The 17,630-nt window shown below is 43.4% G+C and overlaps 1 protein-coding gene across 1 annotated transcript in view; it reads left to right on the plus strand.

Annotated features, from left to right (window-relative positions):
• The window catches only part of DGKG (diacylglycerol kinase gamma), a 114,803-nt gene that overhangs the window by 56,018 nt on the left and 41,155 nt on the right, over positions 1-17,630 (plus strand). The window contains 10 exon segments of the mRNA XM_081192583.1: positions 479-528; positions 1,512-1,586; positions 1,749-1,868; positions 7,459-7,576; positions 8,652-8,740; positions 9,644-9,760; positions 10,835-10,933; positions 14,089-14,205; positions 15,711-15,784; positions 16,830-16,904. Coding sequence (XP_081048709.1) covers positions 479-528; positions 1,512-1,586; positions 1,749-1,868; positions 7,459-7,576; positions 8,652-8,740; positions 9,644-9,760; positions 10,835-10,933; positions 14,089-14,205; positions 15,711-15,784; positions 16,830-16,904 — 934 coding nt within the window.

Genomic DNA, 17,630 nt, shown 5'->3' on the forward strand with positions numbered 1-17,630 from the left:
TTGCACATGACTTCACAGGGCAACTATTTCTGTCTAGGTGCTGACGGGAAGTGAACAGTGAAGGGCTCTCAACATCAACGAATGCGCTACTCCAATAGGAAGAGCGTAGCTGAAAGAGAGGTACCCAGCCAACCCCTTGGGCACTGGAAAGTTAGTGTGGTTTAATAACATCCGCTTTCTTTAAAAAGGTACATGTAGAGTATGGGGCCAATGGACACTCCCCCCTCTCAAGGCCAAAGATCCCCCTGGAAAGCAACTTGGACGGCTCCCAAGGGCTGCAGTTTCATTTCCAGCCAACTCCAGCAACGAACTTTCAGCCTGGTCTCTCTCACCACCCTCCCTCCCTTCCAGGGCCAAACTAGACGTGATGCTAAACATGCCATTATCAAACATGTCTATGGATTTGCTTGCTTTAAAAAAAAATAAAAAATATGTGGCCCACACCACATGCCTGCTCTTCATTTGTGTTCTCTTGCAGTTATGTTTCGCCTCTATGACACAGATGGCAATGGCCTCCTGGACAGCTCGGTAAGCCATCTCTCAAAGCAGTACCCTTCTCAAGAAGGCGAGGACACAAGTCTTTCTAAATGTTTGGAGGCCTCCCCATGTGCAGAGGATCCTATGCACATCTGTGATATCTGATTGGTCTCTGGGTCAAGCTCCTAGGTCTCAGGGGGGCAGGTGTGGCATCAGCAAGCCATTCATGAGCTATTCCTATGCCAATAGGTCCTGGCAGGCTTATCTAGTGGCGGCGGCAATATGGCTGAGTTTAGCCATTCAGTTTCCCAGTTTTTCGGATGTAGCCTTGCTCCAAGGCATTATTGGAAACCCAACTGCTCTTTTTAAGAGTGGGACAGAGGGAGCCATTGATGTTGGTGGTAGTGGCGGCAGCACCAAGGGAGGGAGGGCATCAATGGCAAATGTAAGGGGACCTTTAGCTGCCAGGACCCGCTCAAGCCTGATGCCACACTCACACACACACACATCTTTGATACAGCTTTTGAGGCTGTCAAGGCCTTTAATGAAGCTTAGATATGCTAGACTTCCTATTTTCTTAACAGTATATTGGCTTGAGATCCCATATTTCTTACTAGAAATTGCATACAAGTCCTGCTATTTTTCTGGGTGCGACACATAGTATTATATATTACCCTTGAGGAAGTTCCTCAGTGGAATTATCCTCACAGCCTCCAAGAACGAGAAACCGAACCCACATAGCTACATCATAAAGACAGCATGCCTTCCTTGTGTAGTGATATATGTTTGCAATGTCAGCAGATGCATATTACTACCTTACTGTAAATCCAGGGTGGGGAAGCTGGTGGTCCTCCAGATGTGGCTGGGCTGCAGCTGCCATCATCTCTGTCCATTGGTCATAATGGCTGGAGTTGATGGGAATTAGAAGTTCAAGCAACATCTGGAGGACCACAGGTTATCCAGCCCTGCTGAAGATGTGCACACATCTACATACCCCCCCTTTACCTTCCTTTTTGTCTTATTTCTGAAAACAGGAGCTAGATCGTATTATCAATCAGATGGTTCATGTAGCAGAATACCTTGAGTGGGACTCCACAGAACTGAGGCCGGTGAGTTTCATTCATATACAAGTCTCTGCTGAGCATGGTCATGAAGGCTCTCTTTGCTGCACCCTTGAAGATCTGCTATATATCCTACCAATGGAATAACTTTAGTTTGGTGGGTTGAGGGAGGATCTTTTGATTCTAATTAAATTTTATCGTCTTCTACAGATCTTGAAAGAGATGATGGAAGAAATAGACTATGATCATGATGGAACTGTGACGCTGGAAGAGTGGATTCGGGGTGGCATGACCACTATTCCTTTGCTCGTTCTGCTGGGCATGGAAACTGTGAGTAGATGGCCTAACTTCAGAGAAGATGAGCCAAAAGATGTTCAGTAAAGGTAAAGGTAAAGGGACCCCTGACCATTAGGTCCAGTCATGGCCGACTCTGGGGTTGCGGCGCTCATCTCGCTTTACTGGCCAAGGGAGCCAGCGTACAGCTTCCGGGTCGTGTGGCCAGCATGACTAAGCCACTTCTGGCGAACCAGAGCAGCGCACGGAAACGCCGTTTACCTTCCCGCCGGAGCGGTACCTATTTACCTACTTGCACTTTGATGTGCTTTCGAACTGCTAGGTTGGCAGGAGCTGGGCCAAGCAACAGGAACTCACCCCGTCGCAGGGATTCAAACCGCCAACCTTCTAATCGGCAAGTCCTAGGCTCTGTGGTTTAACCCACAGCGCCACCCGCGTCCCTATAAAAGATAAAAAAATTCCTTCCAGTAGCACCTTAAAGACCAACTAAGTTAGTTCTTGGTATGAGCTTTCGTGTGCATGCACACTTCTTCAGATACAGATTCAGATGCTACTGGAAGGAATTTTTTTATTTTGACTATGGCAGACCAACACGGCTACCTATCTGTAACTGGAACCTATAAAAGATGTTCAACTGAGTAGTAAAAAAAATGTAGCTAGTCAAGATTTTTCTCCTCTTTCAATGAGGGTTTAAATATATGATACACCCAGTTTCTTTCTACTTGTATATTTGGTTCAATAATCTTACAGCACTTCAAAATGTGAGCAGTTTCAACAAATGCTTGTATTTAAAGGAGTTATGGGGAACCTCCAGATGTTCAGAGAATCATAGAATTGTAGAGTTGGAAAGGACCCCAAGGGTTATCTATGCAATGCAGGAATCTTAACTAAAGCAACCATGACAGATGGCCGTCCAAGGAAGGAGTCTTCAACCTTCCTAGGGAGTCTGTTTCACTGCTGAACAGCTTTTACCCCATCAGTAAGCTCTTCCTGATGTTTAGTTGGAAACTGAATCCATTTGTTCGAGTCCTACCCTCTGAAGCAGCCCAAAACAAGCTTTCCCCATCTTCCACATTGCTGGACTCCAGCTTCCCTCAGTAATCCAACAACATCTCGGGAATCATTGGTTCCCCACCCCCAATTTAAAACATTGATGTGTATAAGGGAGGAGGCACCACCGCTCAGTGGTGGAGCACCCACATTTCATGAAGAAGGCTCCTGGTCCAGTCAAAAGGATCTCTGGCAGCAAGTGCTGAGAAAGAGGCTTGCTTAGAACCATGGAGAGATGCTGCCAGTCAGGAAAAATAAGAGGTGACTTATAATAGGGTTACCAGATGTCCCCATCTGGTTCCCGGGGACAGTCCTGGGGACAGTCCCCAGATTTGCAAATCTGTCCCTGGACAAATTCTGTCCCCAGAATGTCCCCAGATTTCCAAATCTGTCCCCGGGAAACGTGGCAGCGGCAGCCTCAGCAGCCCGGAGCCAACCTGGTAGCGCAGTTGGCTCTGGCTGGCTTCAGGAGCTCCTCACTACCGTGGTGCCCGCCATTTTCCCTGCGCCACGGCAGTGAGCAGCGAGCAGCTCCTGAAGCCAGCCAGAGCCAACTGCACGACGAGGCTGGCCCTTCCTGGGCAACAGCCGCCCGCCTGTGACTCCCGAGCCTCCCCAATCTATCAAAACGGAGGGAAGGGGGCAGGAGATCGGGGAAGGCTCGAGAGTCATGGGCGGGCAGCGCGCCGTTGCCCAGTTTTAAAAAAACTACCCATTTATGTTTCACAGGGTACAAAAGAAGGGCTTTGCACCTTTATACAATATGCATGTGTGCTTGGGCCCAAGGTCTTTTGTCTCACCATCCCCACTACTGACTCCCTGTTGCTACTCAGCTTCCAAAGAAAAAAGAAAAAGTGTCCCCAGATTCATTGGAAAAAATCTGGTAACAGTAAGATATAATGTTATAAATGCGTTGTAAATATGTGACACCAGGAGGCGCTGTACAGCAGTCAATGGAAAATTGCTTTGAGAGCTATATAACGGTTTCTTTCTTAGCATTTTTAAAGATCAGTGTAGATCCAGCCTTAGTGTTCACGGGAGAGTGTTGGGTGACTATCGCCCACAGCTTTTTGGTGGGATAAAAAAGATGGCTAGAAAGACTGATAAAAAGTCAGATCCCTTATTCAATATCAATGTGTGTTTGAGGAACAGGAATTCTTTGGGAACAGGAATCAGCTTGGTGCATCCACGTTTGGCAAGGCAACTAAATGTGTTAATGTTAATGCATACCATTGCTCATGCATGCCAAGATGCTTTGCCTCCCCCTGTAAGGGGAAAGTAAGGGGAAATGTGCGTGTGTCTTATGGAGCGAATGCAGGCTGCGCAGCTATCCCAGAAGCCAGAACAGCAAGAGGGATCACTGCTTTCACTGTGCAGCGATCGCTCTTGCTGTTCTGGCTTCTGGGATTCAGAATATTTTTTTTCTTGTTTTCCTCCTCCAAAAACTAGGTGTGTCTTATTGTCTGGTGCATCTTATAGAGCGAAAAATACGGTAAATCACTTGTGTTGTCAAGGTCAACAAACATAGGTCCTAATAGCTTACAGGCGCAGTTCTCAAGGAGCATCTTTTCCACAAGCCCTTTCGAGATAAACAGAACTTTAAAAAGAGCACAGAATAAAGTCAATGATAGCAAAGGAAAAGAAGAAAGGTTTTTGTTCTTTTAATACAGCTACTTTCAAAAGTTAAACCACACGAGGGCAGCAGAATGTCAAAAGTCAGATTCTCAAATAACATCTGTTTTATACAAGGAAAATTAATGAACTGCTGCTGGCATTCAATAAATTTGTTAACAGAATTATAACAAGAATTATAACAAATATAAAAAAGGAGGTAAATGTAGCTTACTTTAATAAAGATAGAAGTTAGATGTAATCAAGTAGTTTTGGGTTGTGAACCTCTTTTTGTTTTGTTTAATTTCACATTCTGCTACTTCAATCATAGAATCATAGAATCATAGAGTTGGAAGAGACCACAAGGGCCATCGAGTCCAACCCCCTGCCAAGCAGGAAACACCATCAGAGCACTCCTGACATATGGTTGTCAAGCCTCTGCTTAAAGACCTCCAAAGAAGGAGACTCCACCACACTCCTTGGCAGCAAATTCCACTGTCGAACAGCTCTTACTGTCAGGAAGTTCTTCCTAATGTTTAGGTGGAATCTTCTTTCTTGTAGTTTGGCTCCATTGCTCCATGTCCGCTTCTCTGGAGCAGCAGAAAACAACCTTTCTCCCTCCTCTATGTGACATCCTTTTATATATTTGAACATATAAACTTCAAAGCCTAACACAAACACACACACCCCGATCATTCAGAAACATAGATAACCAATTTCAGGTCCTGAAGGAAGTGCTGCCTGGAACACCCAACCTCAGGAAGTTCTTCCTCTGCCTCAACTCTCTAATCCTGGAACCCAAGAATCCCAATTTAGCCACCCAAGACCACATTTGGTGGCAGATGACCTATCCTACCTGGCCACCTGGATCTCTTAAGTCCTTGAGTCTAGGAACTCCTGGAACTAGTTGACCATTCACAGTCTCTCATTCATTTCTCTCCTGGACCATGACATCAGTGGATTTCATCCAGTTCTAACTTTTCCTGGCTGGCTCCCATCAGCCCCAATTAGTAGGCATTGCTTTGCCTGTCCTTACAGAGTACTGCCCATCATATGCCTTTCTATAGCGAATGGTTTGGTTGAAATGCATTTTTAAAAATAAGAAGAAGAATCTGCAGATTGTACAATGGGCCCTTGATGGCCATGCTCATGAAGCTCTTGTGATGCATATTGGGTATTTGTGTGATAGTTTTTCTCAATTTGGGGGTAGAGATCCCTGTGCCATGACAAGAACTAGATGTTTATAAAGACATTCCACAATGGGAGGAAGTTTGAGTGTCACTCACTCTATAAGGGGGCTACTAAAGCCAGATATTTATTTTAAATTTTTTTAAGCTGCTAAGCAGAGCAGTATTTTGCAAGTATTGATGTGGCATACGTAGGCGTGTGTGACTTAGGAAAAAAGCACTCGGAGGAATCCATTTTCACACATTCTTCTTATGTGCACAAAGGAATAGCTTTTACGAGTAGGAGGTGAAAGAGTTATTTGGTTTGGTGCTTAGAAGCTTCCACTCATGTTCTTATGTGCCAAATGGAGGTACCAGTTACCACCACCAATCAGAAGAGAGTATTTTAGGTTACCTAACATTCATACCTGTAATAAAGCACGCCTAGGTGCTTTTGTTCTGTTTGCATTCATGCTGTCATATTTGACTCACCGTACTCTCCATGGACATGGGTGGCTCTGTGGGTTAAACCACTGAGCCTAGGGCTTGCCGATAAGAAGGTTGGCGGTTCGAATCCCCGCGACAGGGTGAGTTCCCGTTGCTCGGTCCCTGCTCCTGCCCACCTAGCAGTTCGAAAGCATTAAGTGCAAGTAGATAAATAAGAACCGCTCTGGCGGGAAGGTAAACGGCGTTTCCGTGCGCTGCTCTGGTTCGCCAGAAGTGGCTTAGTCATGTTGGCCACATGACCCGGAAGTTGTACGCCAGCTCCCTCGGCCAATAAAGCAAGATGAGCGCCACAACCCCAGAGTTGTCCGCAACTGGACCTAATTGTCAGGGGTCCCTTTACCTTTACTCTCCATCAAACCTTTCTTCTTCAGATAATACCATTTTAAATAACTACGATCGAGCCTTTATTGCCCATTTATTCTTGATATCTCTTCAATGTCCCTTGGAAACTGGTGAAACTTGCCTGGCTAGAAAACATGGTAGAGCAAAAACAAAAAAACCCACCTAATTTGTGTGTTATAGCGATCGTAGTATAGAAATAATTTTGATAGATACTGCCTTCAAGCTGCGGAAAATCTAGCACCTTTACAGACTTTCTGTTTCCTTTTTAAATGGTTATACCACATTAAACAAATAGTATAGATAATGAATGATACACCATAAAATCTTTCTCTTGTATGTTACTATACTTTGTATAATTTGTTTCTCTGGAATTCATAGTTGCTTGGAAATAGTAGGCTTACAATTGTGTAAGCAGTGCAAATTTTTAAAAATGCATAATCCTCTAATTTGGCTTGATAGTCCACAGTCATTGACAGTGCAAAGCTATACATGTCTATTCAGAAGTCAGTCCCATTTAGTTCAGTGGGATTTACTCCCAGGTAACCGCATCTATTTATTTAGGGCACTTGTATACCACTTAATAATTAGCATTTCTAAGTGAGGCTTGTAAAAAAAAAGAAACCATATACAGCACATAAAGATTGCAGTCTAAACAACATCTCTTCTATGTCGTGGCAGCTTATTTTATTATTCTAAAGGGCTTTATGAAGATCTGTCTACATCATAACTAAGTTATTCTTTTACATTTTCTAACCGGCATCCTCAAAAATGTTAGTATGCTGTGGAGGCTGTAAATGGACCAGTTCAGACAATCAGTTTGCAGGTAGTTTACATCACGTTTCTGGTCATCCTGAGTTGAAAAGGTTATCTTGGAAAAGGTGCTGCAAGAGATGCCATCTCTCCTCTGTATCTTCCACTCCATCTCAGTGGGCTTTTTTTCCTCCCTGTAGAATGTAAAGGATGATGGACAGCATGCGTGGAGGCTGAAGCACTTCAAGAAGCCTGCCTACTGCAACTTTTGTCGCACTATGCTGCTGGGCGTCAGGAAGCAAGGCCTGTGCTGCTCCTGTAAGTGCCCAGATAGGCTGCTTGTACAATGCTCATGTGAGATTCGCCCTTGTTTTTTGAGCTGCATGCGAATGAAGTGGAGCCAACAATGCCAGAATCCCCAAGACAGATGAGGAGAAAGATTTCCTGGTTTATTTTGTTCCTTTTTAATTTTGACGCACGGCAAAAAGGGATTCCGTATTTAATTCTAGTGGGTTCCTTATTCTGGGAATGTTTGGGAATCTTTCTAGATGCGTAACTTCCAAATGTGGTAAAACAGATGAACCATAAGCCAGGCCTCACCTCTACTTGCTGAATAAAATTCGTACCCTTTCCTAGGATCCAAAGGGATCTAGGCAGTGGCAACAAAGTCTGTGTGCCCCAATATCCTCCCAGTCCTACAGCTGCTACTATGCACTGCAAATGGTCATCAACATTCTGTGGGGAACCTCAGGCACAAGGAGGGGGCAATTGTGGGCCTCTATGTCTTTCTATCTGGCCCTCAGAAGTCTCCCTGGGCCACACTCCTCACTGCTTTGCACCCCAAATACTTTTGCCTGGCTGGAATGAGACCTTGATCTCTGATAATGCCTTTCGGTTGTCTGGATGGGTGGGAGCAGTCTACTCCTCCTGTCTGTTCATAGAGTCCAATAATCCACATGAAGGGTTGTTACAGTTCCACAGAATCCTTTCACAGATTCTAAGACAAGGATTTCTAGAATATTGGCCTTGTTTCACCATCCTAGGCTTCATCAGTAGAATGAAGTAAAATGTGTGAAATTACAATATTGTATTTATTTGCATTACCTAGAGCCTGTACTACTGATGAACAGACAGGTGGAATAGACACTTATACATATATGGACCTTATGAATGAACTGACTAGAAAATGAACTGATCCACTGGGTCTTCTACTTTTTTGTTGAACTTTATGAGACTTCCGTTGAAATTTACAATTTGGTACAATGAATAGTATACCTTGTTTATTCAAAAGTCCAGCCGGTTACGTCTTGTGTGTTTAATGAAATAGCTAGAAACTGCTTGCCTTGAATATAGGGTGAACTTAGAGCTTCTCTTTTTTTCTTTTTCTCTACAGTTTGTAAATACACAGTCCATGAAAGATGCGTGTCCAAAGAGATTGCCCCCTGCATCAGCACTTACGTGAAATCAAAGAGAAATACAACTGTGAGTAAGGCATTCATGAATGCCTAGTGCATGTGTTCACTTATTGATGACCTTCCATCTAAGGCAGGCCATCTGCAATGCAGATCATGCTGTCCACACAGTCATAAGGGCCCTACTATTGTGCCAAGAAGGACCTGTATTTTATAGGCTACCACCGAATTGCCATACTGCTGGAATAGTTCATAAGTATCAAACTGAAAAGGGAGGAATCTGCCTTCTGGGCAACTGTTGCAGATATGGCTATTTCTCCAGAGGAGGTTCTGGCAGCAGAGTCCTACATTCTTAGAGCCCAGCAGCTCCAGGTTCCCTGAACTCTGAATGAAAGCATCTGCCCCCAGGATGGTCATCAGCCCTATCAGTCAATGTATAAGGAAATTGTGCTGGAACTCTAGCTGGGTTTGTAGTCGGAGAGAGAGTAGCGCATCAAAAAAACATTGGCCAGAGTTGCAGCTGGTACCAGAAGCTGTACTAGAACATAGCTGCAAGGTCAAGACAAAGCAGAAACAGAGGCTGCAAGACTGGGAAAGAACTCAGAAAAGCAATGGAGAAAGTAAATGATTTTTGGCTTGTGCATGCCCATGTGAGCAGTTCATAGTGGTATTATGGCTAAAATATCCATCTAATGTTCTATACCAATGGCTTTTAAAATTGTGAGTAGCCTGCCTTATCATACAGTGAGTTTAGCTGAAGGCTCATGAGACACCACGATAGTTGGATCACAGACTCCCCCTCCCAACTTTCCCATTCCTTTCTTTATGCCTTGCTTCAAAAGCATATCCTGAAACATTTGAAGGAACAACGATTCTGACGCTCATTCAGGAGCATATCTTCTCCTTTGTTGCCTCATATTGAGTGCCTGAATTTCTTTTCCAGCATGGATCACCTTGTCTCATGCATTTCTAGGTCATGCAGCACACATGGATTGAGGGGAACTCCCCAGCCAAATGCGATCGTTGTCATAAAAGCATCAAGAGCTACCAGGGCATTACCGGACTGCATTGTGTATGGTGCCAAATCACAGTGAGTACGTGAAGCAAGGGTGGTGGTGTTTTTTTAAAGAATGCTAAGCTGTTCAAGGCAAGTCACCTCCTACATCAGCAGGCCATGTTTCTCCTATATTGGCAATAATCACGGCATGCCTGTGAATAAATAAGAAATCTGTTCCTCGGTTTTTCTCCTGATTGTGAAAATGGTCACGACACTGAATATTGTTGAGAAGCTATGGAATGTGACTGAGCTTTGTTACTTGCTTGATTTGGTACGATGAACTCATGCCACTATCTATACGTTGGTTTATTCCACTCACCCTGACATATTTCCCCAGTTCAGAAAAGGCTACATTTGATCTTGGAGTTCCCAAATCAGCAGTCCCCCATCCACAGGGACCACATATGAGGCTAATTTTTATATTCATTCATCTTTTACCATAACGTTACCATAATTGAGCCAGTGAATCCTAGGATGCTTTCTGTTTGATAGTTACCTAACCCCCAATTCTTCTTTTCTCTCCCCCCTCCCCCAAATTTGCATTCCCACTATATATGATAATAGTCCCCTCTTGTCTTCTGACATTTCCAACATGTAATGTAATATTAGCCAGGTAACATTTATTTGGGACGCGGGTGGCGCTGTGGGTTAAACCACAGAGCCTAGGACTTGCCGATCAGAAGGTCGGCGGTTCAAATCCCTGCGACAGAGTGAGCTCCCATTGTTCTGTCCCTGGTCCTGCCAACCTAGCAGTTCAAAAGCACGTCAAAGTGCAAGTAGATAAATAGGTACCGCTCCGGCAGGAAGGTAAACGATGTTTCTGTGCGCTGCTCTGGTTCGCCAGAAGCGGCTTAGTCATGCTGGCCACATGACCCGGAAGCTGTACGCCGGCTCCCTCGGCCAGTAAAGCGAGATGAGCACCGCAACCCCAGAGTCGGTCACGACTGGATCTAATGGCCAGGGGTCCCTTTACCTTTACCTTTAACATTTATTTATGTTGTTTATTAATGCCAGTTAGAGAAACCACCTTGCCATTACTTGTAACAGCCTTTCTTTTTACAAATATATTTAAAGAGAATCTTTGTGCTGTGTTTTCTCCTCTTGCAGCTTCACAACAAATGTGCCTCTCATGTGAAGCCTGAGTGTGATGGTGGGCAGCTCAAGGACCACATCTTATTGCCTTCGCACATCTGCCCAGTTGTTCTGGTAAATGAGTCTGCTTGACAGCTATGAAATGGGCTTAATGATTGGCATTTTCTGTCTCCCATATGAAGGTCGCTAGATGATGCTCTCTCAAAAACTTAAGATTTTCAACCCATCCAAACTGATTTTGTTAACTTAAAACCAAGGTACTTTCCTGTAGAGCTGCTAGAGAATGCCTCTTATGTCCGTTACTAGAAAGCTGGTGTGTCCCTAAGAAGGCTGAATGACAAACTGCTTGCAATCTGGGTATTTCGTATCGAGCCACTGCTACTGCTACCATACTTTCCCACTACTCCATTAACTATATGCAGCTAGTGAATTGAGGCTTGCCAGAAGAGGAAAATCACTCCAATTGTTTCAAGTAAATAATCATTAGCATACAGCCTTAGGCTTTGTTGCAGAAAAGAAAGTAGCTGAAAATAAAAACTCAAAGGAAGAGTGTTGTGCCATATGATGTAGTCTATGCACAAGCATTTTCTCTTGTTAGAGCAGGCAGGGATAATGAGCAAAATCAAGCGATCCTGAGCACCACATAGACTATTTTGGCAAGTGGGTAGGGCTGTCCGCCTGTCAATCACCTTATGTCAGGATGTCATCAGATGACCCAAAGGAACATTTTTTTTCTCTTCAGGTGCTGCTCAAGTCTTGCCTGCAGAGGAAGGTCCTTTGCATTCAAAGGAAGAATTGGAAGCCAAATCTTCTTCATTTTAGCTCCAGCTTCATTTTAGCTACAAGTTTCCTCCACTTGACGTCTTATATGATGTCAAGCGTTGGAAAGGTGGGCATGGTCTGCCCACTGTGGCCTAGTGGGCCAACCTCCAAGGCCTGTCAGGCCTGATTAGGCTGTAGGTTGCCTATCCCTGTGTTGGAGCCACTTTGTGATTACTTGGAATAGGCACAGGCACTCCAAGGTGTGCAAGATTGTAAGATGGACAGGCTCAAAAATGACAATTACTGAGAGATTTCCACACTTTTTGTAGTTTCCTTCTCAGGTTTTGCATATAATCTGCCTCTTATTTTGTGGTTTGTGGTTTTGCATATGCTTTTAAAAGATCATTCTATCTTTGAAGGTCCCAGGGTGGGTTGCAACAATTAAAAGCACAATATTTAAAACACACCTCTGTGGAAAGAGTACTTCACAACTTCCACAAATTAAGAAGTTTCCTCTTTCCTAATGAGGAAACTGTGGTGGTACAAACATTGTACTTTCAAATGCTATGTCTACTTTTTCCTGTGTTCAGAACTATGAGAAATGGGGAAATAGTGAAAGCTGGTAATTGAGTCCCAATGAAGAAAATGTATATGTGAGGTCAAAAATCATGAAAATGCCAGTGATCTGGATTGCACATTAAATATGGAGTACAGTAGCGGTTTTTTTAATTAAAAACCATTCTGTGAATAAAGTTTAAAAACAGGAAACCAAGGACATTATCTATCTCTCTATCATCAGATTTATGTCCCACTCCAGAATCTATAAACTTGTAAATCCATGGGGGAAGAAACCATTGGAACTGGGAGAGAAATTAAAACATACCTTATTACTTGCTAGTGGAAATGTAGCCACCCAAAATGCATAACAGAAGACCCAAAGTTAATGTATAATATATTAAATGCTGTCTGTCAAACAGTGCCATGATGATAAGCATTCAGTAATACATTTCATAAAGTGCTAAACAGTAGTGGACAGATTGCTTGGGCAAAGGCACTTACCCGACCTCCCAGAAAGCAGGTCATTGCTTCTTACTGGGGGGAGGGGAGTGAGGTGGCAGCAAAGTCAGCGCAGTGCAAACGCAGCAGCTGAGCCAATGCGTTGCTCCTGCCAGTGCATTGACACCGCACTGCCTTCCCCACTGCCTCACCTTTCCCCCTCTCCTTCCTGGTAAGCAGCCGAGCGAGGCGTTCAGGTAAGCACCTCCGCCCCACCATGCCATCCACTACTGGTGCAAACAATCTTTCTTAATTTTGTGGCCCTGCAGTGAATCATATTGAATCAATCGCTTCAACGGTGGCTTGAAATGATGGACACGTTGATGGTTCCAAAGTTCAATATTTGACTTGCTCCCTGATCAGGGCTTGACATGAATCTCACAGTTCCACCATCTCCACATTTGCTTCGAAAAGGGGTTCATGGACATTTTAAAATATGGCAAACACCATACTTGGACACCTTAAAACAGGGAATGGATTCAGAAGATTTATAAGAGTCAGCTCAGTTTTTGTTTTTTAACCCGATGTGGAATCCACTGAGCTGGCTGAGCTGGCATATGGCTGTAATAATTTGGAACCCCATCATGGCCCAGGGTTTCCCTTTTGCTACTGCTAAGGAAAAACAGAGCTGGGAATTAGATCCTAGTGAAGGAAGCCCTTGGAGATACATACTAAAGAAGAAAATTTTGGCAATTTTATTATGTGGTGCTCTTTTCTGGATTTTTCTCATATTTACTTATTCCTCTGTTACTATTGCTATTCAGAATAATCTATGAGGTTTTGTGATGCTTTTAGTGTTGTAAGGCTGCTTTGAGATCCAATTTTGGCTGAAAACTGCAGTATAAATATGATTAAACATAGAATAGTATAAATATTTTGGATTCATTCACTTTTCAGGTATCTAAGCATCATGAAAGCTGCATCAGTGTTTAAAAATCCACGTGAAAAAGCTTAATATGTATATAAAAAGCTTTTCTTAATATGTGTATGGGCCTCTCAGAAAGCTTTTCAGCTGTGCAGATTGTGGAATTTTGAAGTTAATATAAATCTTGGAACAACATCAGCCTGGGAAGCAAGTCAAGTATTGAACTTTGGAGCCATCGTTGTGTACACAACTTTCTAAACTACTTTTGGAATGACTGATTCAGGCCTTCAGTGCCATTCACTGTGTGCTCACTATATTCAGATACGGTTTGCACTTCATACAATGTATTATTGATGGTTTATCTGCGTGTTTGTATTCTGTGTTGCTTGACAGACAGTATTTTAATACTAAAGTTTAATATGTTATTAACTTAACTCTTGGAGCTTTTGTGGTCTTTCTGTTGTATTTCAGTCCAGTCAGGAGGAAGTCATCCTTCCCACTTTGTTTATGTTGTCAGTGCTTCCTTGTTATTTGCTGGCCTTCATCCATGCTTCAAAGTCCTTTATGCATTTTCCCTATTCCAAAGGATAGGCAATCCCACCCAAGAAGATCAGACAGTGAATCGCCATCCAGCACATCCCCAGATGATACAACCCTGGCCTTTAGATACAACACCACCACGGTGGATGGGCATGGACTACAGGTAATAATAATAATAATAATAATAATAATAATAATAATAATAATAATAATAATTTATTATTTCTACCCCGCCCATATGGCTGGGCTTCCCCAGCCACTCTGGGCGGCTTCCAAAAGAATATTAAAATACTATAATACATCAAACATTAAAAGCTTCCCGAAACAGGGCTGCCTTCAGATGTCTTCTGAAAGCCTGGTAGTTGTTGTTCTCTTTGACATCTGGTGGGAAGGTGTTCCACAGGGAAGGCGCCACTACTGAGAAGGCCCTCTGCCTGGTTCCCTGTAACTTGGCTTCTCGCAATGAGGGAACCGCCAGAAGGTAGACAGTTCACAGCTGCTGCTGCTGCTGCTGCTGCTGCTGCTGCTGCTGCTGCTGCTGCTGTCGTATCTATTTATTTGACTTCTATCCTGCTCAACATGTATGGTTCTTCCCATCCCTGCTGTATCTCAGCAGCAGCCTGGTGAGATAGTTTAGACTGGAAAGTGGTGACTGCCCTAAGGTCATGCCCAAAGAGCTTCATGACTGAGTGGAGATTTGAACCTGCCCTTGTCCAGCACTCTCACCAGTACATCACACTTGCTCTCTCACTTTTCTCTTACACTTGTGAATGAGTGTGTGTGTACCTGCAAAATTATATTTTGTGCACCATGCCTAAATTGCAGGCTAGTTGTGGAGGAAGGCATACCTGGGAGTAGATGTCATTCTGCACTGATCTCCTAGTCCATGGGTAGGAAAACTAAGGCCCGGGGGCCGGATCTGGCCCAATCACCTTCTAAATCTGGCCTGCAGACGATCCGGGAATCAGCATGTTTTTACATGAGTAGAATGTGTGCTTTTATTTAAAATGCATCTCTGGGTTCTTTGTGGGGCACAGGAATTCATTCATTTCCCCCCCCAAAAAATATAGTCCAGCCCTCCACAAGGTGTGAGGGACAGTTGACCGGCCCCCTGCTGAAAAAGTTTGCTGACCCCTGTCCTAGTCTCCCCATGAAGCTAGTTCTGGAATATCCTTTGATAGTCGCCCTGTTGAATTTTGCATGGTTAATAGATTATCCCTTGGATCCATCCTTCTGCAGCTCTCCCCACAGAACCCAAGCTTGCTGAAGCTCTGCTAACCTAATATTGTCTCAATAGCAATGCCTGCCTTGTCCTTTAAAGAGTTCAGTCTCTAGATGTATATCAGGAAGCGCACAAGAGGATATTTGCGGAGCATAAGGCAAACATTATTGAGTCAAAGGATGTATATATTAAACAGAGCCGAGCTCCTGAGGCTGTGGCTCGTGTGCTTAGAAGGCCATAGACAGAATAGGTGTGGATAAGAATAAGTGCACAGATTGGTGGTTCCCAGCTTTCTCCAGATTCTGCTGATCCAACATGTTGCCAGTTGCATGCCTTACTTCCTCTGTGGCAGTGCTGTATGACTCATCCCCCCCCCATTTTGCATGAATGATGTTTTGTATGCTGTATAAGGAGGCTCTTTGTTTGCTTTGTAATTTGCTTTCTAGATCACCCCTAAGCCTGGAACACATCCACTGTTGGTGTTTGTGAACCCCAAGAGTGGAGGGAGACAAGGAGAAAGGTATGTTTCCCTTCCTCCTATTGGAAAATTGTACCCTCTGCAGCATAGAGGTTTTTGGTACAGTAAATACACATTTGGTAATCATTGTAAGTAATGCAAACACCTTCCCTTAAGGAAGTAATAGCAGAGAGATTGCAATCAGACGGCAATATTGTGCTGCTTAGGAAATACCCCAGATAGCACTGCTCAATGTGGTTGCAAGGCTGTCACTGATACCTGTTATCTAGTGCCTGGGACATCACCAACTCTTTGGCTTGGTAAGGACAGCTGTAATTCAAAAGTATTTATGAAGCAAACATTTCAGAGAGGGGGCTTAGAAATAGGAGAAAAGATTTCCATATGGAAATGGTTTTATTTGTCTGCTTGATGATTGTTTGTAAATCTGAAAAATTAAATAAATTTATAATAAAGAAAACGGAGAAAAGATGGGTCCACAGTGCAGTAAACATCAATCCAAAAGCATCCTCCATTTTCTGAATATGAAGGTGGCAACTTTTGCTACACTTATGAGCTGCCCTGAGCAGGATGTGGTGTGGGTAGAGAGTAGCTGATGCTCAGAAAGTGTAATCATCTGCTTTGGCTAGGGATAGGGGAGAAATTGGAATCCGTTCACATTTAAAGGCAAACTTCCCTAATTCTCACTTTCCAAAACAATGCACAAACTGATGCACAAACATCCTCAAAAAATGTGCACTTCTTCAAATCTTGTACTGCAATTCTCTGGCCAAGTAATGAGTACAACAATGAATGTATTGCAGTAAAGTGTGCATTATAATAGGGGGAAATGGATTTGCAAAAATGTGTGTTTTGGGGCAAAATTGCTTGCAAACATGTAATATTAGGAGAAATTTGCACTAAAATTCTGATGAATTTTCATGAGGACTTTTTTTAAACAGAAAAATGAAAACTAGTGTGGAAATGTGGAGAACTTAAGACTGGGAAAATGAGAAATTGAGACACAGTGAAACTGACAGATTTCCCTCCTCCTAGCCTTTACTCTCCTTTTTAGGGGCCATCGCTTCTTGTTTTTCTTACTTACTTTCAGGGTTCATCGGAAATTCCATTATCTACTCAACCCCAGACAAGTTTACAACCTGGATCGAGGAGGACCCACTCCTGGGTATTGAAATCCATTGATCAACCTGCATCCATTTTGCTATCCTTACTATTCCCTCTTAGTTGTGCTGCCTATTCTCACTCCTCATTTGCTTTTTGCTCACCTTCCCTCTCCAGTTTCCCTTTCCACTGCCCTTCTCGCTGAAGCTTCTTAATATACCTTAGCTTGAGGAACTCAGCCTGCTGCCAATTCTTTAGAATTATGCGTGGAGCCCGTGCTGGAGTTTATGATATTTGCCATGTCTTTCTTAAGGCAATAAATCTTTGGGCTCTGGGACTCTACATACTCCTGATGGATATCCTGTGGATATTACACCTGAATACAAATTATACCATCCTGCAAAAGTTATTTGTGGCTAAGGCCCATCGCACTGCTGTCAATTGGATGTTGTTGCAGCAACCAGCTGCTAGATCTTGTCCAAAGTTTGCATGGATTTTATAAAACAACAACAAGAATTCCCCTTCATGCAGATCTTTCTTACAAATGTCATGTATTCCTTTATGGGTGTTCTTCTTGAATGTCTGCTGTGCAGGCTGACTCTTCGCTGGTTTTCCTTGTTTTGTTCTGTTGCAAACTTGAGAATGAGAAAGAATTGCATGATTTAGGACTTTGGAGAGCAGCAGGGCTGCTGTGCCTTTTTTCACATTTGTTTTTGTGTGAATTTAAAAAGCAGTTTAGATGTGGTGTTCTTTCCCATATATGGCAAGCAAGCTATTCTAAAGAGCTTTC

Source organism: Podarcis bocagei (genome assembly GCF_964188305.1).
Source record: "Podarcis bocagei genome assembly, chromosome: 4".
Lineage (NCBI taxonomy): Eukaryota > Metazoa > Chordata > Lepidosauria > Squamata > Lacertidae > Podarcis > Podarcis bocagei.